Source organism: Felis catus, chromosome C2, assembly GCF_018350175.1.
Source record: "Felis catus isolate Fca126 chromosome C2, F.catus_Fca126_mat1.0, whole genome shotgun sequence".
In the NCBI taxonomy this organism is placed as follows: Eukaryota; Metazoa; Chordata; class Mammalia; order Carnivora; family Felidae; genus Felis; species Felis catus.
In genome coordinates, this window is record NC_058376.1 from 948,217 (window position 1) to 975,716 (window position 27,500).

Sequence of the window (27,500 nt, forward strand, 5' to 3'; positions counted from 1 at the left end):
ACGTTCTGATCAAATGTTAACAGACAGAACCAGAAACATACAAAGACTGGTAACACGCACTACCTTAATGAGATTTATTCTTGGAATGTGTGTAACTTACTATCAGGAATTCTGTTCACAGAATAAATTCGCGGAGGAACAGCACAAACAGTTAAAACCACACCCGACACTGCCAGCATCTTCAGGGCCGGGCACAGCCCTCCCCACAGCCTTGCAGGGAAGGCGAATCTCTGTTTCCCAGGGCAGGTCGGCGGTCAGGGGTCAAGGGAGGAGCCTGCAGCTCACAGTGGGAAGCAGGCAACCCCGACCCCAAGGGCGTCCTCCTCCAGGCCTGTTTCTCAGCAGGTGCCGGAAAGGCCATCAGTAAAGTTCCAGAGCCGCCAGGACCAGGGGATGCGGGGACAGGGGCAGCAGCTCAGGGAAGGTAAAGGTCATTCATCCCTAGAAACTCCAATCTGCGTTTTCATGACCGTTTTTTACTGGGGAGGAGGCAGGCCATGGAGCTCTTAATTCCCGCTTTTATTACAACAAAGTGGCAATTCATACCAAGAACCGTGAGAATCTGGGAGGGATGAATGTTAGATTAAAAACAACAAAAGAAAAGGTGCGGTGAGGACCATCCTCTCTTTTGTCAGGTCCCAGGCTCTGGGGACGGGAGCCGGTCCTGGGAATCGCTGTCTCCCAGAGTCCCAACATGAGGACAGGTCACAAGTGGCCCCGAAGGGTCAGGTGCGGTGGCGACCGCCCCTCATCCTTCTGATCCTGGTTGGGGTCAGGGACCCCTCGCCCCCTTCAAAGCAGTGTCCTGGGATGCAGGGGTGAGGCAGACCGAGCTGGCAGGAAGGGTGGGGGAAGCACCTGTATGGGCCACAGGAGCAAACCTCAGAGGGGGAGCTCAGAGCCACCTCTGCAGCCTTGGCCCCACGGAGAGGGGGATCTTCTTACCTGAGGGGCCCTGAGAGACAAGTAGGTGCCCAGCCTGGTCCAGGGCACCAGCTCTGCCTCGAGCTGTCCGGGGCCCCTTTCCTTGGCAGGAGTCTTCCCAGGGTGCACAGGTGCACGGTCCTCCTTATGGTGAGGGCTGGCTGCTCTTCCCCCAAAGGACCTAGGTCGCCTCAGCCTCCAGAATAAGAGAGCTAACGGGCACAGAGATGGAACAGCACCACTAACAGAATCGCCAACTGTATGGCACGCAGATGGGACACAAGGCCAGAGGCTTCGAGCGACGTGTCCACGGTCACAGGGCGGGTGGGGATGCGTCGGCAGCCAGAGGCAGCCTGGCCCACCGTGCCGTGTGCAGCAGGAGGCCCGGGGCCTGGTCACCGCAGGGCTCAGCAGCATCTGGCCAGCTCACGGCTTTTCCGGGCCCAGCCGGTCCTGGCGTGGCTGCCCCGTGAAGCAGGCAGTGCGTTCATGAGGCCCGGGTGGGCCCCGGCTCCCCTGCGCCAGCCCCGAGCCCCCTGCGGCCATGCTGGCGGGTCTCCTGGATGCACGGACGGAAGTTGTTAAGAGGATCCATCCAGGGGCACCTGGGTGGCTTAGGCGGTTAAGCGTCCGACTTCGGCTCAGGTCATGATCTCACGGTTAGTGGATTCGAGCCCCGCAACAGGCTCTGTGCTGACAGCTCAGAGCCCGGACCCTGCTCTGGACTCTGTGTCTCCGTCTTTCTCTGCCCCTTCCCTGCTCATGCCCTGTCTCTCTCAAAAATAAATAAAAATATTAAAAAAAAAAAAAAGAGGATCCATCCAGCAGCACAGGCAAAACCACTGATTGCTCTCAACTATGTTGAAAAATAAGCTAAAATTAGATAATCTCTTTCAGTGTCTTAATATTTTAATAACATCATTATGATGCTGAGAAAGGGCACCTGCTAAAAATAAAATACCATAATTTTTTTAAAAAGATATAAGTGAAAGCAACTAAAACCATTAAGAGTCTTCTCAAATGAAGGGAAAGAAACTTGGGGGAAAAGAGGAAACGCTGAAGACAACACTCGTGGTAAAAGTCTACAGGAATAAAAACGAGGTAAGAGAAAACGGGCAACACAGGAGCTAAAAGCAGACAAGCTCGACACAGACACAGGAGGCAGCACCAGAGAAGTAAAAATTAAACAAAAATAAGTTCAGGGGGAAAAAGGGAACTTAGTTAGAAAACTAAATTTTTAGACCAGAAAATCCAAGTTTAAAGGATGACTAAAACGTACAGAAAACCAGACTGAAAACCTACAGAGACTGTGAGTTGGAACCTGAACCTAGGACAGCTGACCCGAGAGCGTCTTTGATGAACTCCGGGAGGCAGGGGCGCCGAGGACGCGTGTGAAAGGTCCAGCTGCGGATTCAGGGCACAGGCGGCTGGGGACAGGCTCTGGGGGGCATACAGGCTCACACTGTGGTCTGGCCGCTGGAGCCCCCTCCCGCGTCCCCTGCTGGGGGAGCTGCCTGCCCACGGAGGCGGCCTGCCGAGTGTCCTGGGAGCCCAAGGGAGGAGTGGGACGGATCAGGGGACGGCGAGGTGGTGCCAGTGGGAGGCCTGCCCCCACGAACCCCTCGCTGTGCTGAGGGGTCTGCACTTGCAAACGTGTCCCACGCTGCACGGCCTACAGAGGGCTGCCCCTGGGGTGGTCCCCTCCCTCTGCCAGACTCCCCCTGTGGGTGGAGGAGCTGAAAATGCCCCCTGGGCACCTGAGTGGTCTTGGCCGTGTGCAGGGGCCGGGGGTAGCCTCAGCAGCAGGATGGGGGTGGGGGCAGCGAGGCCACAAGCTTCCTGAGGCAGTGACCATGGGCATCCCTCCCCCTAGCTGATGCTCCTGATGAGCCTTAATCCCCTGGATTTCAATCCCTGATGGCCCCTTAATCCCGCAAACCTGCAGCCGCCTGTGTGCACACACACACACACACACACACACACACACACACACACACGTGGGGGAGGGCAGAGAGAGGGGGAGACAGAATCCCAAGAGGCTCTGTGCTGTCAGCACAGAGCCCGACACAGGGTTCGAACTCAGGAACAGTGAGATCATGACCTGAGCTGAAATCAAGAGTCAGATGCTCAACCAACTAAACCCCCCAAGCACCCCAGCTTTCATTTCAGGGCGTGTCAGAGAAAGACACGGTCACGTGTGGTCTCTCACCTTGGTGGTCCCACCTGCCCAAACACAAAGCTGGATTTATAGCTCCGTGCATAGACACAGCACAGGTAGACCCAACAGAGCGACCAGAGTGGGCTGCCGAGGGAGCCGAGTCTGTGTCACGCGAGCTCTGTTTTCCAGGGACTCTAGCAGAGCCTGACATTTAATGGAGAGGTTCCCAGTGAGCTGCCAGAGCTGACCCAGCACCCGTGGGTCTCCTGGCAGGACGCACCTGAGGCAGGAGCCCAGGCTCAAGTGAGGACACGCTGCTCCAGGCTTCCTCCTGGCTCAGCCAAGGCGTCCCATCGTGGGCCGGGTCTTTGCACACACAGGGGTCACAGAAAGGGGACGGGGGGCTCTGGCGATGCCCAGACACCAGGCGGTTGCTTCATCGTGCGTCTGGAACCCAGCCAGGTGGCTGTTCCGGAGGCAGATGCCGTGGACACAGCCAGGGGACGGGTCAGCGGGAGTGTCCCCCGGCCCCGCCCCCTCCCTCCTCCAACCCGGCCTGAGGCAGGGGCTCAGAAAGTCACAGACACACATCTCCCGGTCACCTGGGCCACTGATTTCTCAAAGATTTGGCTGTAACAGCAGCAGCATCCTTTTCAGAACCAGTAAAAAGGATGAAATCAAGAGGCGACAAATGCCAGCAGAGCTGGTGGGCCGGGGTGTGAGTGGGTGTGAGAGAGCAGGGCCCCTCGGGCTCTGACACAAGCAGATAGAGGGGACAGAGTGACCCTGAACGCCCTGCCCACCGAAGGACCCTTTCCTTAGCATTTCCAGACACACACTACCTTCTGTTTTGTGTAAATGTCACACCGTGTGTGCTCTGTGACTGATTTTCAAATGCAGGTGTAACTCACAGGTATGAAAATGCACCAATCGTAAGTGCACGCGTTGCTTTTCACACACACACCTACCCACGTGACCACCACTTCACAGCATGGAACATTCCAGACCTGAGGAGAGGCGCCTCTGGCCGCGTCCTGCAGCCCTCACCAGCCCACCCGGCACCACTGGCTGCCGTCCACACGGCGCCTTCACTGTTCTTCGAGCCCACAGGGACCCCCACGCTCTGTGGGTGGTTTTGCTCACACAGAACAACATCCCCAAGATCCGTCTGCACTGTTGAAAGCCACAGTCGGGTCCTCCCAGGACGCCAGGGGCCAACGTGGGCACTCGTGCTGGCCCTTCTCCGGTTTGGGGCCGAGGGACAAGTCGGTGCAGGGACACGGGCCCTGCTTGGGGGTGTGCACGGGGCTGCCTCAGACCTCGCCCGGCACCCGACAGGCCTCCGCATGGGATGACGCCTCCCTTTCATGTCTACGCAGTGCCCACCGTAGGCGCCCTTTCCTCCCTTACAAACACCGCACATACGTCTGCGGTGACAGACTCCCGGAGGAAGGCGTCGTCTGTCTGCATAGACGCCGGCACGCCACCCTCCTGCGGGCTGCCCTGCCCGTCATCGCGGACACTCGCCGTGCTCCCGGGCTGTGTTTCTTCAGAAGCACACAGGCATCTCTCCGCGGCTGCGGCCCCCATCCCGAGTGGTCCCTGTCACATCTGTGGCTTTCTACCGGGCTGCTCCTGTCCCCCCGCAGGCCAGGCATGTGCAGGTGCCACGTGAGCGCGCCCCCTCCGCTTGCGGCGGCGGGATGTGTGTTTTGCCGAAGGTGCCTGGCCTGAAAGAGACTTAAAAAAACTCGACCTTCATGGTTTTGTTCCCTTTAGCTTCTTAGGCCCTCTCAAACACACTGGTGTCGGTGTAACGTCAAGTCCAAGAGTGGTGTATTTTTAGAATAAGTACCTAACCCAATGCGATTTATTGAACAGTCCATCCATCCGTTGATTCAAATGCCACTTTCATGAAAGCAGAACAGAACGAGCCCCTCCCTCCAGCTGTGTCCCCGCCCACCTGTTCGTGTCTGACAGGCTCACTACCTGCACCCGGGAGTATGTTTTCATACAGACGGGTTTCCCGTTTCCACTTTTGGGTTCTTTCAGATGTTTTTAATGATGCCCCTTCGCCTCCACACTTTGGTATGGGGGCTGCCTGCTCAGGGGAGGGGCCCCAGGTGGTGGGTGGGGGGGTGGATGTGCACGGCTGGCTCACGAGCTGGCCATCCTCAGTGTCTCTGGAGCTCATCCCCCGCCTCGGGCCACACCCCTGGAGAAGCCGGCCATGACGGCGGCTCCCGGGGTCTCCCGGCCAGCCAGCAGGCGAGGGTGTGCGGAGGTCCCGAGGCCTCTGCTTGGCAGTGGGGTCTTGCCGCATGGCAGAGGCACGGGCAGAACAGGTCCCGTGAGACCTCAGCACAGTACTGACCTGCACACCAGGGTTGCACGCCACACAGGACAGGAAGCTACACCGGGCGGCTCCCCACAGGCGGGTCTGGCTCCTGTCTGACTTGACAGATCACGAGACCCCTGAGCTCCGGAGCATAGGCGCTCGGCTAGGACACTCTCACCCTCCGATCTGGCCGCGTCCACGGGTCGCTCACTGTACCGGTCGTGCCACGTGACCACTGTCCACACATTCACTCCCGTGCGGTTGGTACCAGTGGCTCTCACACCCACATGGATGTCTGCATTGCTGGAAGGTTTGGTAAATCGCAGCCTGGGCTCACCTGGGGTCTGGACAGATGGCCAGGGCAAGGCGTGGCTAAGAACCCGAGTCTCCAGAGAGTTCTTAGGTGAAGGTGATGACGGTCCAGGACCTTCTCCGACAACCACTGACTGCACTGCACTATTCATTAAAATAACGCAGCCGATGCTCTGGGAGAAGGAAACCCAGGGCTCCCCCCGCAGGCACGCCACACACGCACGGGCTCTGCCCACGGACCGCTCTGGAGGCCTGCTGGTCCTCAGCGCCCTGACCTCCGAAGCCCCCACCTCAGCCAGAATGGAGATGTCTTTCCACAGCCTCTAGCTGTGGGGCACGCGGGACTCCAAATCTTCCCTGAGGCTTCTGTGCTCGACGGGTGGATTTCTGCCTCCCTAGGCAGAGCCGGGCCCTCACAGACACGGGACGTGTCCCGGGCAGACCAAGCACTGCAGGCCAGCCAGGCCCAACGCCAGCGCGGCCCTTGCCGTCCCCACATGAATCAAGGCCAAGGCGCCGAGTGTGCTGGGCAGACGTCCCCTTGCCCACTGTATGTTCTCCTCCCAGGTGGGCGGGAGAGAGAAGGGCATGTCCAGTGCGGGACCGCGTGGACGGATTTGGAGCGCCACACCTCATTGCTTTGCGTTAGGACGCTCTTCTGAGAAGTACAAAGGGACACACACAGCCTTGTCGCCTCTGCGTTGTTATGTTATTTCTGGAAAAACAATCATCTCCCCCTCTGATAAGTAAGGGAAAATAAACATCCCATAACACTAGTCAGAATGTTGGTTTTATTTCTAGAGATAGTTCTCATTTTTTCCTGAAGGCGATAAACTGGGGAGGGAGGTATGATTTCATAATTTCATTAACGCGACATACACGCTCGTCACCCTCATGCCTCTTAGTCTGGCTCCCACCCAAGGTGACCATGCGCGCACGACCCCTCATCATGGGAAGGCACACCAGCGGGACAGGAAAAACGAGGCTGTTAAACAGGGTACCGATGTGCATGGGGCTTTCCCCAGGCATAAAGGAAGCATTTATAATCACAGATAGTAAGAACTTTGGAGGGGCGCCTGGGTGGCTCAGATGGTTAAGCGCCCGACTTTGGGTCCGGTCATAATCTCACGGTCCGTGGGTTTAAGCCCTGCCTCGGGCTCTGCGTTGACAGCTCGGAGCCTGGGGCCTGCTTCCGATTCTGTGTCTCCTCCTCTCTCTGCTCCTTCCCTGCTTGTGCTCTGTCTCTCTCTCTCTCTTTCTCTCTCTCTCTCCCTCTCAAAAATAAACAAATGTTAAAAAAATTCGTTAAAAACTTTTGAAAATTTCTGCCCTATCTTCATGAAAAAGCAGAAAACTTTTTCTTTCTTCAAGACTGCAAAATGAATAAGAGAGAGCTTTTTAGAAATATCACGTGGCAGTTGTTCGAAGGCTGCGGGTGAGGGGAAATGGGTATCGCCCTACGCTGAAGAACTACTTTCACGAAGGGAAAAGCTTCTCTTGCCACCCTGGGTACCACTGGCGTTTTTACCTCTAACAGTAGAGTAACTCATAATCCACACTTCCGTGAGCTTAGCCACGCGCCCACGTGTCCTGGCAAGCTACTTAAAATACAAATTTTAAATATTTTATCTCAGAAAGGTAAAAGGCTTTTCTCCTGCAGAACATCCTCGAATCAAATACCATCATGACTTTGCTTCTGAAAGTCTATTCTGGAAGCATCTTCCTCCAGCAAACCTGAGAGGAGTGTGTCTTTGTCTACGTATGGCTCCAGAGGTCAGCCCACTGCACAGACACCACAAACGCTTTAGAGCCCACTCGTGACCTGCCAAAACATGCCCGTCAGAAGGATCCTGAGCTACTGGGTATTTCAGCTCATTTACAGGACAGCTAAAAACTGTGTGTCGTTTGTAAGCTCTAAAACTCCTGTTAGCTTTACAAACACGTTTAAACTATTACACATTCTACATCTGCTTTATCACGAAGGACTCACACCCTGAGCTCCCACACACAAGAGAATGATGCCATCTCTCAACGTAAGTGATGAGCTCCAAAAGCGCACGTTGTCCGTACACGGAAAGCAGATGCGGATCAACCTGGTTCTGATACGTGGATTCCACGGTGCTCTCGCACTAACGGAAGCCAGCAGCTCACTTGCTCAGCGCGGAGGCTGAAGTCCGCACACAAAGGTGCTGGCCGCACTGAGAGTGCGGGGCCCGAGACCGCAGGGCGGCCAGCACGCGCGCGGGAGCCCTAGTCCTACACCTGGCCCCAGAGTCACCGAGGGCTGTAAAATCGCACCACCCATCTTTCTACATGGTAACACTTTAACATTATGAACAGTTGACCTTGATCCCTACAGAGGAGCCCGGGTTTTAAAAACGAACCTAAGGTGAGTATCGTCGCCCGGACGTCTGGAATGACTGCAGATAGGACACCGGTTCCACTCTGTCCGTCCCAGGGAAAGTGCTGGACTGGCCACAGCAGGCCCTCCTAACACCTCCCGGCGACCTGTGCGCGCCCCGCTACCTGACACACGGCCTGTTCTCCCGGCCACAGTGGCCTCCCCGGGCCCCGGCACGCCTTACCTCAGAACAAAGCGGCTCTGGGAGGTCGAGAGGGGCCGGCCGGATGCAGCGATCAGACAGATGGCCACTCTCCTTGTCTAGAGAAGATGAAATGCTAAAGGAGAAAAACCAGAGCGGGTTTTGTCCTAACCAAAGGAGGCTACAAATCCCATTGGCCTCAGGTTGGAAACCTCGTGACATGGGACCGGGCACATGTGACCTACTTTCGCCCAACTCCCCTCACTCCGTTGGAGGGGTGCACCCGGCACTGATGTGCTGTCATTTCAATGACTCCTTCCCCACACAGGGGCCAGTGCACAAGTGTGCGCGCCTGCAGGCCACGGACCTCGGCAGCCGCTCCGGGAGGAAGGCGTGGGCGGGGCCCCAGTGATGGAAATGCAGCTCCCGGGCCCTGAGCTGTCGCTGCCCCTCTCAGCCGTCCGCTGCTTTCGGCCCCGCACGGAGCCGGTCCCGCCGACACACACACACACACACACACACACACACACACACACACACACACACTTGGTCCCGGAGCTGCACGATGAGGTGCCTGAGGCGGCGCCAACCGCCAATTCTCTCCTTTCCCCATTTTTTCTCTTTGTCACCTGGAGCTGCCGGGTCCAGGCCTGAAAAGCCAGCCGCACACATAAGCTTGGAAATGCGTGAGCGCTGCGTGTCCTGGAGAGCCATCCCGACGGCGGGCTCCGGTGTGGGCGGCACCGGCAGGACGGCTGACTCGGCCCGCGAGAGGTGGCTGGTGGTCCGTCCACCCGCCCGAACGGGCACCGAGCAGGAGAAAGCCACCCTCGGTCCACCTTGTACTTATCACCGTAATTCACCACCTCACGTGAAATCAGATGCGGACACGTGATAAAAACACAGATGCAGAGAGGAACCGCTGGCTATGAAGACAGGCGGGGGCTCTCCAAGCCACACAGGTGCACGGGAAGTGGAGGCCTGCGGGTCCCACTGACCAAGGTCAGCCTGATTGTACAGCACGGGGAAGAAACTTAAAGGCAGCACAAATATCGGATGCTCACTACAGACAAAGGTAGAAAATGCATTTCTGCAAAAAATCACCTGTAATATCATTACTCAGGGAGACCACCTGATAGTGGGACACTTCGAGGTCCGCCTAGTCAGACTTTTCTCTAGTACGTGTGCGTCACTGTATTTTTACAAAAATAGGACCAAACCACCCACATTCATCCTGTTATTCTCATTTAACATTACATATGAAATATTTTTATGTCAATATATTTAAATCTACATAACCGTGATCATACTCCCCGTGGTATTCTCACTATTCTTATCACGCATGACATCTTACGCACTTGTATGTAGAAGAGCGTAACCAGTCCGCAATGCCTGTATTCCCAGGTTTTGAACTGTCGTATTAAAGAATGTCCTCACAATAATCTTTGGGTGGACCTCTTTCTGCCCCTCTCATATTTCCTTGGAAAACACAGTTACAGATATAATTCCTGGGTGGAAGGACACATGTATTTGAAGCTTGGCACAAAGTGGCAAGCCAGCCGTGACAGGGGCCGTTCCTGTGCTCCGCCCCCCCCCCCCCGGGGCGGGCTCTGTCATCAGGGCCCCATGGAGCACGGAGTCCCCGGGATGTCAACCGCTCGCAGCCAAGCAAGGAGGGTGCTGAAAGCCAGCACAGCCCTTGCTGCGTATCTGGCGCTGCTGGCTAATTCCCGCCTTGCAGCAGGTCCCCGTCCAGGACTGTCCTTACTCCCTGATGGACGGGAAAGAGCAGCACGGTCACACGTGGCTTGCTCCCGGTCACAAGGCTCAGGCCATCAAAACAGGCTCTTGCCCACCGGGCGGCCGACGGCGTGAAGTGCCGCTGAGAGCCGGGGTGGGGGTAGGGACCGAACGCTGGCTGGGGGTCGGCCCGGGTCAGGCCTTGGACCTTGCCAGGCAGGTCTGGTGCATGGTGAGCAAGTGGTGACGGCCAGGCCAGCTGTTCCGTCCGGGGCACAGAGAGGTGGGTGGTCGTCATGAGCAGGCAAACTGCCAAGGGGTGTGCCTGTCTGGTGTGCGTAGGAAGCAGAGAGAGCCCTGATGGAAAGGAAGCGGTATGAAGGAGGGACACAAAGGACCAGGGTCACCAGCCACAGAGAAAGAGCTGAGGGTGTGGGGGCCAAAGAGGAGAAGAGGGGGTCCAGCCTAGAGGTCCAGAGAAACCAAGGGACAGGGGCACCCCGGCTTCCAGGGGCAGAAGTGAGGATGTGACCTCGGGCAGTTTCCGGGTGGAGGGCGCGTGGCAAATGGGACGGGGGTTGAGGGTTGAGACCCCCCCTGCTCGCACCACATCTCCCTGGAGTCGGCCAGCCGTGGGCACCCCGCGGGTTCGGGTTCACTGGGACGTGTCGGGCTCAGTGGCCAGTCACCTCCCGGATAGCCATGTGTTTCTGTTTCAATGGATTCCAGCTGCTGCGTCTGCAGCCACGGCCCGTGCCTGACATGGGGTCAGAGGTCCAGACCATCTAGCACACAGATAGGTGGCAAGCATGGCCAGGCAGAGGGCAGGGCCCATCCGCACGAGCTGGAAAGGAGGCAGACAGCCCTGTGGGGGCCCCCCCGGCTCCCAGCTTTGGTGAGAGCCTGGTGCTGCTACTGGCCTGCCCTCCACAGAACCCCGGTCGGCCCCGGCTCTAGTTTACATAACTGGCCTCACTCTTGACCACAGCCTGGGACACACCAGTTGTGACAAAGGAGGTTTCTCATCCGGCTCGCGTCCAAATCCAGCAGAGTTCAAGTCCACTGTGACCAGTCACTGACATTCAGCCCGACCGGACACCTGGAAGGTTAAATGGTTTTAACCATCCTCGGTGGGAAGAACAAAAGAAAAGAGCAAAACGACACAGGACACAGGCTTACAGAACTGGGTCAAGCGCCACGGGATTAAAATGCTGAGCTGCAATTATAAAACAAACAAATTCAGACAGACAACATGCGGGCAGGGCAGAGAGAAGCTGGTACCGAGAACAATGAAAACATTCGGAAAGTCGGTGAAGAGCTCAGTGTCCCTTACTATTAAGTTGTGACATTTACAAAACGCTCGTGTTTCTTTGACAGCCACCTGGGAGGTACGTTAATTCAGAGCCTATATAATGTTTCTGTCGTGAATCTGGATTAATAAATCACACAGCTTAAAGATTTTCGATGGCCACCTCTGTGTCTCTGGGTCAGTAAAGCACACTGGAATATATCCTCGAGGCCTCGGCAAAGCCCGTGTAACATCAACACACGGATGAATAAACTACAACCGGCTTGGGGATGACCAAGGCACGTGTGTCATGGAAGGAACCCGAGGCCTCGATCTGAGGCCGGAGAAAGCCCGTCCTGCAGGCTCAGAACCTGTAAGGCCGGTCAGAGAGTACTTGGACCTCAGGGTGCTGGAGTGCACAGGGGCACAGAGCACACATGCTCTCGCACCTGTGCACACACCCCTACACTCCTGTCTACACGCACACCCGCTCTGCACACATGCACACCCACCCACGCCCCCACGCTGCCTACGCGCTCCTACACGCACACACACATGTGTGGGACACACACGCTCCTGTACCCGTGCGCACATGCCCCTACCCCTGTCACACACACACCTGCCCGTGCACACCCACACCCAGGGTGCCGCACGCTCTCGCACACGGAGGGACCGTCGTAGGGCCAGGCTCGCATGCAGTGCTCAGCACGGGGGCCTGGCACGTGGCTCGCATTCGTTTATGATACAAATAAACAAAGCGACAACAGACCCAGCTCTTTAGAGTCCCCACCCGGCATTCTTTACAGAGTGGTGGCAGGAGGGCCGGGAGGGGTCAAAGCAGGGACCACTCAGGGGAACATAGTTCTCAGGGTTCCCGCACTCCTCCCACATTCAAGAGAAAAAGCTATGGACAAATGCTCTGCCTCAGCTTAGACTGCTTCTTCAAACTCCACCTCAGGGCTCAGGCAGGAAAGCTATTCCTACACGAAGAGGGTCAAACACCTACCGCCTCACTGCTCTCGAGGCTGAGTCTGCCTTGTTACCTGTGTTCCCGGTACACTGACAGACGGGCAGACGAAACATATCTGCAGTCACTCACCTTCCCCCATAAGCAGGCTCTAAGAGTCAGAGCAGGTCCATAGACAGCAAGTGTTCAGACTTACTGTGACTTAGAGCATCACAGCTGGAGCTGGTGACAGGCAGGGCTGACTCGTCCGAGGCTCACCTACCTGAAACGCAGAACACAAGCAGGTGAGTGTGCACAGTCATGACCTTGCCCGTTAGGACCGAGCTTCCACAGACCCGTTTCTTGCACTTGACAGAGCAGTAGACATGTCTTAAGCATTCAAGTAGAAGGCACGTGCGAGAAACGGAGACGAAATGCCCGGGAGAACGTATCCTGGGAACACTGCCCTATCCGCCCCCAATGAGGCAGCTCTGAACATGAGGAGGCTTCCGTTTTATAAATGAGAAGTCCAAAATAAGCTATTTGGTAAAACTATACCAACTTTTGAGCACGTAAACGAAACAGTCCACCTTCCACTGACAACGTCTGGTCCCGTTCTCTCCCTCTCCCTCCCGCAACACTGATTTTCGAACATTCATGAAATTGCACATTAACTGAAATGCACTGCTGGCTTTCACCCTCACAGGAAGTGTGCTCATCCGTCGGGGCACACACTCTCGTCCAGGCAGACCTGCTTTTCTCACCACCAGTGTTTTTCCAGGCAGCCTCAGTTTCACCTGGCTCTAAGTTCCCTGAATTTTTACTTTCTGAATTCACTTTAGTTGCCCAAACTGGGAATCTAATCCCCAGTCACAAGTAGCTATTTTCATACGTAATCCTCTTTGCTGTGTTATAACTCTATCCCGTAGGTGTATATTTTGACCTCCCTGAATTATTGTGATAAACATCTTAAAAGGCTTATTTATAACAGCATCCAACACTTGGAATTGTGAGGTCATGGCACCAAAAATAATTAGAAACCTATGTTCAAGGTCTTTGCTTTTCTCTAAGTCAATCAGGCAACCACTTTAGGCAATAAACCACAGCACTGAGTGACTTTCTTCCAAGCTCAAAGGTCCTATCTGTGCAGAACACCGACGTTCAAAACAAAACAAACTGGAAAACACCAAATGCAAGGAAATTCCATGAAAAGTACTGTTGAATAGAACCTGCGTCTTCCATATGGGCACACAGCGTTCTCAGTTGGAATGACACTCACACATGAGTGCAGGAAAAGGTTCAGTGTGCTACTGATTGGACGGCCAGAGAGGCGGTGTCTGCCGAGTTAGGTCTTAAGGTCAGTCGGTGGGAATTCATCAGAAAGCAATGGAAGTATTTAAACAGAGATGTCATGACAATTCAATGGGGGAAACAATGGTCTTTGCAACATGTGGTGCTGGGACAACTGGACGCCCGCGTGCAAAGAACGAACCTCACAACACATACAAACATTGAGTCAAAATGGACCAAAGACCTAGGCTTAGGTGCTAAAACTACAACGCTTAGAAGAAACCCTCGGGAAAAATCTTTATGACATTGGATTGGGCAATCCCAGGTGTGATTACAACACCAAAAAGCACAGCAACAACGACAAAACACAGATAAATCGGACTCCACCAAAATTAAGAACGTTTGTGCATGAAAGGGGACTAACGAGAGAGAGAGAGAATACAACCAGCAGAATAGGAGGAAATCTTGCAAATCATGTATCAGAGAAGAGATTACTATCCAGACCACAGACAGAACTCCTGCAACTCAACAATAAATGCATTTTTTTAACGTGCAAGGATTTGAGTATGTATGTGTCTAAGGAAGATGGACAGACGGCCAGATCAGCACGTGATGCTCCACCTCATTAGTCACTAGGAAAATGCACAGCGAGGTCCACTTCGTACCCACTAGGATAGCAGTGCCGGTAAGAATGGTAGCAGTGATGACATCAATAATAGCGAGGAGGAGGAGAAGGAGGATGGGGAGGAGGAGGAGGAGGGAAGGAAGGGGGAGAAGGAGGAGGAAGAGGAGGAGGAGGAGGAAGAGGGGGAAGAGGAGGAGGAGGAAGAGGGGGAGGAGAAAGAGGAGGAAGAGGGGGAGGAGGAGGATGGGGAGGAGGAGGAGGAGGGAAGGAAGGGGGAGAAGGAGGAGGAAGAGGAGGAGGAGGAGGAAGAGGGGGAAGAGGGGGAAGAGGAGGAGGAGGAAGAGGGGGAGGAGAAAGAGGAGGAAGAGGGGGAGGAGGAGGATGGGGAGGAGGGGGGAGGAGGAGGGGAGGGGGGAGGAAGGAGGAGGAGGGGAGGAGGGGGGAGGAGGGGGAGGAGGAGGATGGGGAGGAGAAAAAGGGAGGAGGATGGGGAGGAGGAGGAGGAGGAGGAAGGGAGGAGGAGGATGGAGAGGAGGGGGGAGGAGGTGGGAGGAGGGGGGAGGAGGTGGGAGGAGGGGGGAGGAAGAAGAGGAGGAAGAGGGGGAGGAGAAGAGGAGGGGAGGAGGAGGAGGAAGAAGGGGGAGGAGGAGGAAGGGGGAGTAGGAGGAGGGGAGGGGAAGGAGGGAGAAGGGGGAGGAGGAGGAGGGGGAGGAGGGAGGAGGAGGCAGGGAGGAGGAGGAAGGGGGAGGAGGAGGAAGGGGGAAGAGGGGGAAGGGGGAGGAGGAGGAGGGGGAGGAGGGAGGAGGAGGCAGGGAGGAGGAGGAAGGGGGAGGAGGAAGGGGGAGGAGGAAGGGGGAGGAGGAGGAAGGGGAGGAGGAGGGGGAGGAGGGGGAGGAGAGGGCAGGAAAACAGGAAATCACAAGTGCCAGCCAGGATGTGGAGAAACCAGACCCTTCGTTCTATGCTGGTGGAAATAGAAAATGGTGCAGCCATGTTCAACATAGAGTTACCGTATGACCCAGCGATTCCACTTCTAATGAGAGTGAGTCTCATTTCATGAGAAATGAAAACGTGTTCACCCAAAAACATGTACATGAGTGTGCACAGCAGCAATATTCATAATAGCCAAAGAGTGGAAACAGCCCAAATGCCCATCGGCGGATGAATGGATAGACACGATGTGGTCTGGCCACACAATGGAATATCATTCAGCCACACAAAAAGGAATGAAGCCTTCATAAACACAACAGGGGTGAACCTGGAAAACGTGATGCTGAGTGAGAGGAGCCAGGCACAGAAAGCCGCACCCTGGACACCCCCATGCAGATGAGGTGTCCACAGAGACAGGGCGCAGACTCACGGTTCCTAGGGCTGAGGAAGGAGGGGCACAGGGCCAGTGATGTGACTAGCGATGTGTACGGGGCTTCCTTGGGGGCGATGACGTGTGCGGTCGTCAGACAGCGGTGATCGCTGCGCACCTGGTGAATATACTAGAAATGGCTAAAATGTACACTTTAGAAGTGTGGATTTTATGATATGTGAATTATGTTCAATTAAAAAAAACCAAAGGCAATATATACTCAAAAGTTTAAAAAACAGCAGCGAAAGAAACCTCTCATGAAACGTGCAGAACGTGTCTACCTCCGCTCTCACAGAAAGTGCACGTAAATAACACTCGCAAAACCAAAAGGCACAAACTCGTAAGACCGAAAAATCAGGAGAAGAGAGGACAACCGACACGAGCTGTCAACACAACACTGGAATCTGGAAAGTGGATGAAAACGTGGCAAATAATTTGGCTAAGCCAGGAAAGCTGAAACCCGAGCCATGAGGAACTCATGCAGGATTCTAGAATGGCTCCAAAGGCAAATCATGGCTACAAGGTAAGAGCTGCAGGCAGGTGTAAACACAAGGGGGATGATCGAACTTTTCTGGAAGGAGGCGTCAGGCCCCCAGAAATCCTCTGGCTCTCCTCTTTCACGACAACTGGAGGATTCCCCTCTGCAGAGGGGACCATCAGGATACAGACCCAACCACAAGCCGGTCTGAAGACAGTGAGAGGCCACATGAAAACCGGGAGAAACAGATGGGAGGAGAACTCCTGCCCCCTCCCCCCAGCGGCTCTCAGAATTCCAGCAGGCGGGTGAGCAGGGGGTAAGGCACATGCGAGCAGCAGAGGCAGCGCCTCTGATAACAACGCAATAAAACCAGAAATCAGTGACCTTTACCCAAAGGACATCCCGTCCGCAATTCACATCGTTTTAGGGAACTAGTCTAAATTCGTATCTAACTTCATACGTAAAGGGAACCAGTCTATCAAGGTAGAGAGCCCTGAAATGTCCCTAGGTTGGTAAGAAACACAGTGGGGCCAGAAATCTCTGAAGTGGCGTGACAAACAGCCCCATTCGTGCAGTGACCCACTTCTCCCGACATCACGGCACTCAGGGAGCCGGGACGCCAGGCATTCCGTGGAGTTCCACAGAAATCCAGGAGGAAACACGCTGCAGTTGCCCGTCCAAAACACAGCCGGCGTTGGGAGGGAGGGAGCCGGGGGTGCCGTGAGGGACGTGCCTCCTGTCACCTCCACGCCTTCCCTCCGGAACGACCCACTTAGCAACAACAGAAGCCAGGGTCTTACTGAGCAGGCCGCCACAACAAATCAGCTTCAGAGGCCGAGTGCCGCCGGGCGTCCCTGGCCTCCTGGGCACCGAGCAGACAGCAGCAGCCCGTTTAGCCGCACACTCCACACGTGCACACACACTCACACGCGCTCGCACACACGTGCACCGGGGCTAATCAGCTCACGCTGCTGTCTGTGCTCAGAGAAGGGACTGGGCTTCTCCAGAAGGCGACGTCAGACTCTTAAGAGGCAAAGTGCTCTCCTCCCTTCCTCCCTGCCCACTGGCCTCCACCGCGCTGGCCTCTTGCCGGCAGCAGGAGTGCGGGAGAGGGTGAGGAGGGGACAGGGCGGAGGGCGGGAGTGGAGGACACGCCAGGAACCACCCTGGGAGGGGGGTTGAGGCCACTGAAAGAATGGGGGGGGGTCTGGGGAAGACGGGGGTGTGTGCGGGCTGTGAGACAAAAAGAGGCAAATCAGACAAAAACAATAAACCCCGAAGTTTTCACACAAGCAGCCTGGCTCTCTGTGGCCCACAGACCGGAGGGGAAGAGGGACAGGAGAAAAGCCGGGAGAAAGTTCAGGAGGCTCAGCCAGATGCAGCCAGAGATACCGTGGGAGTCCACGTGAGAGGGGAAGCCCTCAGACGCCAGGAGGGCCCAGAACTGGGGGTTCAGTCCGACGGGGACCCCAAGCGGACCCGCAAGCTGCCCCTCTCACAGGTGCCAGCGCCCCAGCAGCTGCGCCGAGATCCGGTGAGGTCGCAGTAGGGACGCGGAGCACGGGACGCGGATGCGCGCCGTGTGTGCCTGTCACCCCGCGCCCCGCGCCCGGAGGCTGTGCGCTCTCCCGAAGCTCTCGGGGAACAGAACAAAACTTGGCGATGCTCTAACTCACGGGGCAGATTTCAACAAATTTTGAAGATGCGGAATCCACAGACTGTGCTCTCCACCCACGAGGCAATTACATTAGAAATCATTAGCAAAGGATAGCTTTATAATACCTCTGGACCTAACATTTTTAAAAAAGCTTCTGAATAATAAATGGATGGAGTGAACCAATGAGATTAGAAAATAACTAGACCAATAAACTCGCAGCACGCCAAACACTGTGGCAAGTAGCTACAGTAGAATTTACGGAAAAACTTATGGCCTTAAAGGCCTATATTAAGAATAAAATCAAACATTGGGGAGTAAAAAAATCCAGCTTAATTTAGAAAATAGGAGGGGCATCTGGGTGGCTCAGTTGGTTAAGCTCTGACTCTTGATTTCAGCTCAGGTCAGGCTCTCCTGGTTCATGTTCCAGCCCATGTCAGCACAGAGCCTACTTGGGATTCTCTCTCTCTCCATCTCTGCCCCTCCCCTGCTCTTTCTCTCTCTTTCTCTGTCTCTGTCTCTCTCTCAAAATAAATAAGGTAAATGTTAAAAAAAAGAATTTAGAAAATAATAGAAAGTACCCACAGAAAGTAGAAAGAAGGTAATAACAAAGGATAGATCAGAAGTTAAGACAAGATATGAGCCAATTGAGAAAATGAACAAAGATACAATTTAGTTCTTCCAAAAAGGTCTAAAAATACCCAGCCCTCTGATGACATTGATAAAGGAAACTAATCAAGAAGGCACAGACGGTATTAGCTGTAGGGAAGACAGGGCCTCTGGTCTTGGACATGATGGAGCAGATGCGGCTCCCCCATTCTTCCTGCCGAGTCCAATGAAAAACTCAGGACATTAAATATGAAATAAAAGAAAGAAAGCCTGGGGAAGGGGAGAGAGGAAGGCAGGCTGGCTGCGGTGCTCAGGGTTTGAAGAATGACCCAGCAGTGAGCTCACCACTTGGTTTGTTTCTCTCCTATGTATTCCACATTGGTCACTGGGAAAGCCTGCAACCTAAAAGCACCACAAGGCACAAACAAGTCTCCAGAAGAGTCTGCTCCCCCTCCAGGCAGAGGACTGGGAACAGGAAAGCTAGCATGCCACAGAGCTTCTGACAATACCGGCTCTACTGCAGGCAGCGATGACGACAGGAAAGTCACACACACACACACACACACACACACACACACACACACTCACACACACACACACACACCTGTCCTTAATGGGGAACCTAGACTCCCACTCCTACCCAGCAGTATCAAGGCACCCCTCCTTCTGCCTAGGTACCTGTGAGACCAAGGGAGAGGCCTGGACCTCCACTCCAGTCTGTTGTAAACAAGGTGCCCCACATGGGGTCAGCAGAGGCCTGAGATTCATATAAGACAAGAGAGCTATATTAGATACAGAATATCCTAACACTATACCCAAAATTTCCAGGATACAAGTAAAAATCATTTATTGTTCCAAAAACTAGGAAAATCTCAACATGAAAAAGAAAAGAAAATCAACAAATGCTAAACACGGAGACGACAAAGGTGTCTGAATCCTCTGACAAGGATTTTAAAGCAACCACCGTAAAAATGCTTCATGAGCATTTATGAACGTGCTTGAACCAAATCTCTGAAGCTTCACAAAGAGACAGAAGATATGAAGAACCAACAAACTCCCCAAAATCAGGCAAAATGAAACAGTCAACCTCAACATCTCTATACCTATTAAAGAAACTGAATTTGTAATACAAAGCTCCGGGAAAAGAAATCTCTAGGCCCAAATGGTTTCACTGGAGAATCTTAACATTTAAAGAAGATGAACACCAACCTTAGACAATCTTTTAGAGAAAACTGAAGGAGAATTCTTCCCAGCTCATTTCGTGAGGTCACTATCACCCTGATGCCAAAACCAGAGATAAAGACAGTAGAGAAAAAGAAATTTACAGAGCAATTTGCCTTACGAACATAGACATGAATAAACTAAACTAATTTTTTATAATTGGAAAAATGAATCCAGCAATGTATAGAAGATTTACATACCATGACCAATCAGGAGTTATCCAGGTATGCAAAGCTGGCTCCATATTAAAAAAAAATCAAGCAATATAATCCACCATATCTATAAACTAAAGCATGAAAACCATATGGTCATATTAATTGATGCATAAAAAGCATTTAACAAAATTCAACACTTATTCACAATAAAAAATACCAGTGAATTAAGGATATAGGAAAGTTCCCTCAATCTGATAAACAGCATCTACAAACAGCTAACATCATACCTAATGGTGACAGGCGGAATGCTTTACCCTACAGCTGGGAACAAGGCAAGGCTGCCCACAGTGACCACTCTTACCCAGCACACTGGGAGTTCCAGCCACTGCCATAGGCAAGAAGAACAAACCAGAGACCTATAGACCGGAAAAGAAGAAATAAAACTATCTCTCTTTGCAGATGGTAATTTTCTACGTAGAAAATCTCTAGGAATCTACAAAACAGGACAAACCTCCTAGCACTAATAAGTAAGTTCAGAAAGGCAGAATATAAGAGTAATACACAAAAATTAACTGCACTTCTAGATACAGTGAACACAAATAAACCAAAATGTAAAACACAGTATCATTTAAAATCATTCAAAATAAAATGAAATAGTTAGTCATACACTCGACATGTACAGGATCTGTATGCTGAGAACTGTGAAATTCTGATGAAATAAATTTAAAAAAACCCAAATAAGTGGAGAGACATACCATATCCATGGATTAGAAGACTCAACATAGTAAAAATATCACTTCTCTCCAAATTGATCTAAAGACTCAATACAAGTCCTATAAAAATCCCAGCGATGTTTTTTTGTAGACACAGACAAGCTTATTCAAAAATCTATACGGAAAGGTGCAGACCCTCGTGTAGCCTCGAAAATCTTGGAGAAGGGGCGCCTGGGTGGTTCAATCAGTTAAGCGTCTGACTTCAGCTCAGGTCATGATCTCACGGTTCAAGAGTTTGAGCCCCGAGTTGGGCTTTGTGCTGACAGCTCAGAGCCTGGAGCCTGCTTCAGATTCTGTGTCTCCCTCTCTCTCTGCCCCTCCCCCGTTTGCACACCGTCTCTCTCACTTTCAAAAATGAACATTAAAACAATTTCTTTTTTTTAAATCTTGGCGGATAAAAAAGAATAAAGCAAAAAGAATCACTCAATGCCATAATAAGTCTTACTTTGTAACTACAGTATTCAAAATAGTATGGACCAACAGAACAGAACAGAGAAGCTAGATATAAACCCATCCAAATATGCGCAACTGATTTTTGACAACGTGGAAAAACAATTCAATGGAGAAAAGGTAGTCTTTTCAACAAATGGTCCTGGGACGATCGGACAGGCAATAAAATGAATCTTGATCTAGGTCTCATACTTTAGACAAACACTAACTGAAAATGGATCATAGACTTAGAAATAAAACAAGAAACTAAAACTTTTCAAAAAAAATCACAGGAGAAAAATCTTCAGAATCTAGGGTGAGCAGAGTTCTTAGCCTTGATGCAGAGGCATAATCTATGAAAGGGAAAATCAATAAATTGGGCTTAATGAAAATTAAAAACTTTTGCTATGCAAAATCCTGTTAAGAGAATGAAAAGACAAGCTATAAACGTGGAGAAAATATCTGAAAACCACATATTCAACAAAAGACTAGCATACAGAGTATATAAAGCATAGTCAAAACTCAACAGTAACATTTTAAAAAAATCAATTACAAGCTGGCAATACAGGCCTACCCCAAGAAACAAGAAAAATTTCAAATAAACAACCTAACCTTACGTCTGAAGAAGTTAGAAAAACACAACAAATAAAACCTAACACCAGCAGAAGGAAGGAAATAATAAAGATAAGAGCAAAAATAAATGATACAGAAACTAAAACAAACAAACAAACAATAGAACAGATCAATAAAACCAGGAGCTGGCTCTTTGAAAAAAAATCAATAAAATTGATAAACCTCTAGCCAGACATACCAAGAAAAAAAAAAAAAACCAGAAAGGACTCAAATAAATAAAATCACAACCAACACCATAGAAATACAAATAATCCTAAGAGAATATTATGAAAAACAGTATGCCAACAAATTGGACAACCTGGAAGAAATGGATAAATTCCTAAAAATAAATAAACTGAAACAAAACTGAAACAGGAAGAAATAGAAAATTTGATCAGATCTATAGCCAGCAAAGAAACTGAGTCAGTAATAAAATAAAATAAAATAAAATAAAATAAAATAAAATAAAATAAAATAAAACAAAATAAACAAAATGAAACAAAACAAAATTTAAAAAACCCAGTCAGTTAAGCATCCAAATCTTGATTTCAGCTCAGGTCATGATCTCATAGTCAGGGGATAAAGCCCCACGATGGGGCTTGGATCCTCCCTCCCCCTCTCCCTCTGTCCCCGCCGCATGCACACATGTGTGTGCATGCTCTCTCTCTCTCTCTCTCTCTCTCTCTCTCTCTCACTCTCACTCTCACTCTCACTTTCACGCTCTCTCTCAAAAACAAACAAATGAAAACCCCAACAAACAAAAGTCCAAGACCAGATGGCTTCACAGGTAAATCTTAAAACATTTAAAGGAGAGTTAATACTTATTCTTCTCAAACGATTCCAAAAAGTAGAAAAGGAAGGGAAACTTCCAGATTCATTCTGAGGCCAGCATCACCCTGATACCAAACAAGACAAAGACACCACTCAAAAAGAGAACTACAGGCCAATATCTCTGATGAACACGGATGTCAAAACTCTTAATAAAATACTAACAAACCAAAGTCACTCACCACAACCAGGTGGGATTTATTCCTGGGTTGCAAAGGTGGTTCAATATTTGCAAATCAATCAATGTGATACATCACATCAATAAGAGAAAGGGTAAGCACCATATGGTCATTTTCGTAGACACAGAAAAAGCATGTGACAAAGTACAACATCCATTCGTGATAAAAACCCTCAACAAAGTAGGTTTAGAGGGAACATAATAAAGGCCATCTACATCACCCCCAATGGGGAAAAACTGAGAGCTTTCTCCCTAAGGTCAGGAAGACAACAGGGATGTCCACTCTCACCACTGTTGTTCAACACAGTACTGGAGGTCCTAGCAACACCAACCAGACAACAAGAAGAAATAAAAGGCATTCAAACTGATAAGGAAGAAGTAAAACTTTCACTACTTGCAATTGACATGATACCACATACAGAAAACCCGACAGACTCCACCAAAAAACCCACTACAACTGCTAAATGAATTCAGTAAAATCACAGGATATAAAATCAATGTACAGAAATATGTTGCATTTCTATACATCAATAAGGAAGCAGCAGAAAGAGAAGTTAAGAAAACAATCCCATTGACAATTGCACCAAACTAGTAAGATACCTAGGAATAAACCTAGCCAAAGAGATGAAAGGCCTGTACTCTGAAAACTGTAATACACTGATAAAGAAATTGAAGAAGACACAAAGAAACGGCAAGACGTTCTATGCTCATGGATTGGAAGAACAAATATTGTTACAATGTCTATACCATCCAAAGCAATCTACACATTTAATGTAATCCCAATCAAAATACCAATAACATTTTTCACAGAGCTAGAACAAACAATCCTAAAATTTGTATGGAACCACAAAAGACCCCGAGTAACCAAAGTAATCTTTAAAAAGAAAAGCAAAGCTGGAGGCATCACAATTCAGGACTTCAAATTATATTACAAAGCTGTAGTCATCAAAACAGTATGGTACTGGCACAAAAGTAGGCACACGGATCAATAGAACAGGATAGAAAACCCAGAAATGAACCCACATGGTCAACTAATCTTCAACAAAGCAGGAAAAGACTATCCAGTGGAAAAGGACCAGTCTCTTCAACAAATGGTGTTGGGAAAACTGGACAGCAACATGCAAAAGAATGAAATTAGACCACTTTCTTATACCATACACAAAAATGAATTCAGAACGGATTAAAGACCTAAATGTGAGACCTGAAACCACAAAAATCCTAGAAGAGAATATAGGCAGTAACTTCTCTGACATCAGCCATAACAACATTTTTCTGGATATGTCCATCGAGGCAAGGGAAACAAAAGCAAAATTAAACTACTGACTACAGCAAAATGAAAAGCTTCTGCACAGGAAACAATCAACAAAACTAAGAGGCAACCTACAGAATAGGAGAAGATATTTGCAAATGACATATTGGATAAAAAGTTAGTATCCAAAGTCTATAAGGAGCTTATCAAACTTAACACCCAAAAAACAAATAATCCAGTGAAGAAATGGGCAGAAGACATGAACACACACTTTTCCAAAGAAGACATCCAGATGGCCAACAGACTCATAAAAAGATGCTCAATGTCTCTCATCATCAGGGAAATACAAATCAAAACCACAATGTGATACCACCTCACACCGGTCAGAACAGTTAAAATTAACAACTCAGGAAACAACAGATGTTGGTGAGGATGTGGAAGAAGGGGAGCACTTTTGCACTGCTGGTGGGAATGCAAACTGGTGCGGCCACTCCAGCATGGAGGGTCCTCACAAAGTTAAAAATAGAACTACCTTATGATCCAGCAATCGCACTACTGAGTATTTACCCAAAGGATACAAGAACACCAATTCAAAGGGATACACGCACCCCGATGTTCATAGCAGCATTGTTTACAACAGCCAAACTACGGAAGCAGCCCAAGTGCCCATCAGCGGATGAACGGGTAGGAAGATGTGGTGTGTACACACAATGGAATATTATTCAGCAATTAAAAAAAAAAGGAATCTTGTCATTTGCAACGGCATGGATGGAGCTAGAGAGTATAAATGCTAAGCGAAATCAGTCAGAGAAAGACAAATGCCAAAAGGTCTCATCTATATGTGAAATTTAAGGAACAAAACAAACAAGCAAAGGGGAAAAGTATAAGAGAGAGACAAAGCAAGAAACAGACTCTTAATTATAGAGAACTGATGGTTACCAGAGAGGAGATGGGTGGAGGGAGAGGGGGGATTAAAAAAAATCAATTAGAAAAGAAGGAAAAGTCATAACAGACGTATCTTCCAAGAAAATATACGGATAAAAAATAAGTACAGGAAAATATTGTTCAACATCGCTAGCTATTAGGAAAATGCTAATTAAGACCACAAAGAGGTATCGCTACATACCTACCAGGATAACTTTGAAACATAGCGATCGTGCCGAATACTGGCAGGGAGTTGTAGAAACTGGATGTCCCCTACATTTCTGTAGAAGTGGGACACGGTACAGCCACTCTGGAAAAATCATTCTCTATAGAGTGAAAACGCACTCACTATAGAATCAGCGATTGTACTCTGGGGCATTTATGCCAGAGAACTAGAAACACGTTGACACGGAGGCCTGTGTATGAGCTCACGATGCCGCTTTATTTACAAAAGCCAATAAGTAGAAACAAGCCGAATGTCCTTCAGTGGGTGGGTGGTGAGAATGTGGTCCACCCAACACCATGGAATGCTACACAGTCATCAAAAGGAGCAAACCACTGATACCTGCGTGCGCGCACACACACACACACACACACACACACACACACACACACACACACAGCAACGGGGACGGATCCGCAGGGCCTTGCGTGGAGTGAAAAAAGCCAATGTTAAGAGGGTGCAAACCGACTCCGTTTATAGGACATTTGGAAATGACATAATTATAAAGACTGAAAACTCATTCCTGATTTCCAGGGGGCAGAGATGGGAGTGCGGGGGAGGGTGAATATTTCAGGGCGCCCCGAGGCAGTTGCGAGTGGCGGTGAAGGGGGCGGTCCTGTATCCTAGACCTGCATCCTGGGGGTGGTGATGCAAACCCGGGCGCGGGTTGAAGCTGCACAGAATCCAACTGCTGCTACGACCACGACTCAACCGCTACCGCTGTCGTTGCCGCTACAACCATGGTTCCGCTGTTACAACTGCTCCTCCCGCTGCTCCTCCCGCTGCCGTTACTACCACCACTCTTACGGCTGCGGTTACGACTACCGCCGCTCCTACCACCATCCCCACTGCCGCCGCCGCCACGATCACTGCCGCTCCCGCCACCGCCAGTGCTGCTGTCAGTACCAATGTCATCACTTCTACGGTCACTGCGACCGCTACCATTACTCCTGTTACTCCTACTACCACTACACACAGCCAACGGAGTGCAGGTAGGAAGGGGTGAAATTGGAATCACGTTTGCAGTCTAATTAGGAGTGCTGCACCGGTGTCATTTTCCCGGTTTTGACACTGTGCTATAGTTATGTAAGATGCTACCACTGGAAGAAGCTGGGCGAATGTTCCGGGAGACTGTACTATTTTTGCTACTTCCTACGAGCCTGTGATTCTTTCGAAATAAAAGTTAAAAGTAACGTTACAGAAAAGTTGAAAGAAAGCACAGAGAAATTCTAAAATAAAAAGCTACAACACCTAAAGTTTCAAACCCAGTGAGGAAGTTTAACAACGGAACCGCGTACCACCGAAGAGAATTCATGAGCTGGAAACTAAGCCACAGGAGATGGTCCGAAACGTACGACACGAAGAAACAGACGGGCCGTGCGGGAGACGAGAGACGAGAGACGGCTCCTACTGCGCAGGCAGCTGACCTACTTCCCGTCGGGCTCCAAGGAGGGGGGGGGGCCTGGCGCCCGGGCTCCATCTAAAGAGGCAGAGCTGGTGAAGGACACGAAACCCGCACGCTCGGGGACCTAGCCCATCCCAAGCAAGACTCACAGAGCAACTCGCACTAGTCACATCATAATAGAGTCTCAAGAAAACAAAGACAAAGAAGAGAACTTAAAATCAAACAAAGAAATAAATGAGATGATTTTCAAAGGAGCAGTAGTTAGACCGAAGGCTTCCTTTTCAACAATAAGCAGGGTTACCAGAACAGAACTGATTTAGAGCTACAGCTAGAAAATCACTGTCCATTTTGAGTTCTTTGCTACATATAATCATCCTTCACAAATGAAGGTGACTGAAAGCGTTTCCAGGGTCGGAAAATGGGGACCCTCGTCTTCAGTGGACCCACTCTAAAGTCAATTATAAAGGATGCCGTTCAGGCAGAAGGAAAATGGTCTCAGAAAGAATACTGGATTTGCAGGACGAAATAATAGAATAAAAATTATAAAAATGTGAATGTAAGGAAATGAATATCAACCATGTAGGACACTAATAATGATTTGTTATTTAATTAATTATCAAGTCTCCTGGGACTTAAATATATATCAAAATTCACTACCATGGTCATGGCAACAGGTTAGTTTTTTTCTTTTAGTTTTCTAAATTCCTTAAAAATTCCCATACATAGCAACAAGATTAACAAAGAAAAAACCCCGAGACCTCTTCAGAAGAACCGGATGTCAAGGGGTCTGTCAGACTCCAAGAACGGGGGTAGATGTGGCCCGAACACAGGAGCAGAGTCCACGCGAAGCACCAGATGAACTATGTTTGTAGTAAACAGACGCTCAGCGGGGAACGGTCCTTTGAGCCACAGAACTCAGAAATTCCCCACAGACAGTAACCCTCCACAAAGAAGTAGAGACTCACACTAGGTGGGAATCGAGGTGAATATTCTGAGAGCAAATGGAGAAACCCCAGGAAGCACGTGCTGACTCGAGTCCCCAAGTTCCAGGCAAGTGAAAACAAAGAGCGAAAGAAAGGAGGGAGGGAGGGGAGGCCGGAAGGAGCAAGGAACCATTTAGGAGCTTGTAGGAAATTTAAACAGTGCTGAGGGCTCCAAGTCCTCAGGAATCTCAGAAATATACAACAATATTCACTGTTGGACAGAGAACCATCTGGAATTAGAGCATCTCAAGGTGA

The 27,500-nt window shown here is 50.5% G+C and overlaps 1 protein-coding gene across 5 annotated transcripts in view; it reads right to left on the reverse strand.

The window, feature by feature from the left end:
• The window catches only part of PCBP3 (poly(rC) binding protein 3), a 276,340-nt gene that overhangs the window by 54,751 nt on the left and 194,089 nt on the right, over positions 1-27,500 (reverse strand). For 2 of the 5 annotated variants that reach the window (XM_023238609.2, XM_045036488.1), the window contains one exon: positions 12,467-12,532. Coding sequence is in view for 1 of the 5 variants with exons in the window: in XM_023238600.2 (XP_023094368.1) it covers positions 12,403-12,412 (10 nt within the window). In the remaining 4 variants the exon portion in view is untranslated. Of the gene's footprint in view, positions 1-8,317; positions 8,412-12,402; positions 12,533-27,500 lie in introns of all 5 variants that reach the window. The other 3 variants (XM_045036487.1, XM_023238608.2, XM_023238600.2) reach the window with 3 other exon arrangements.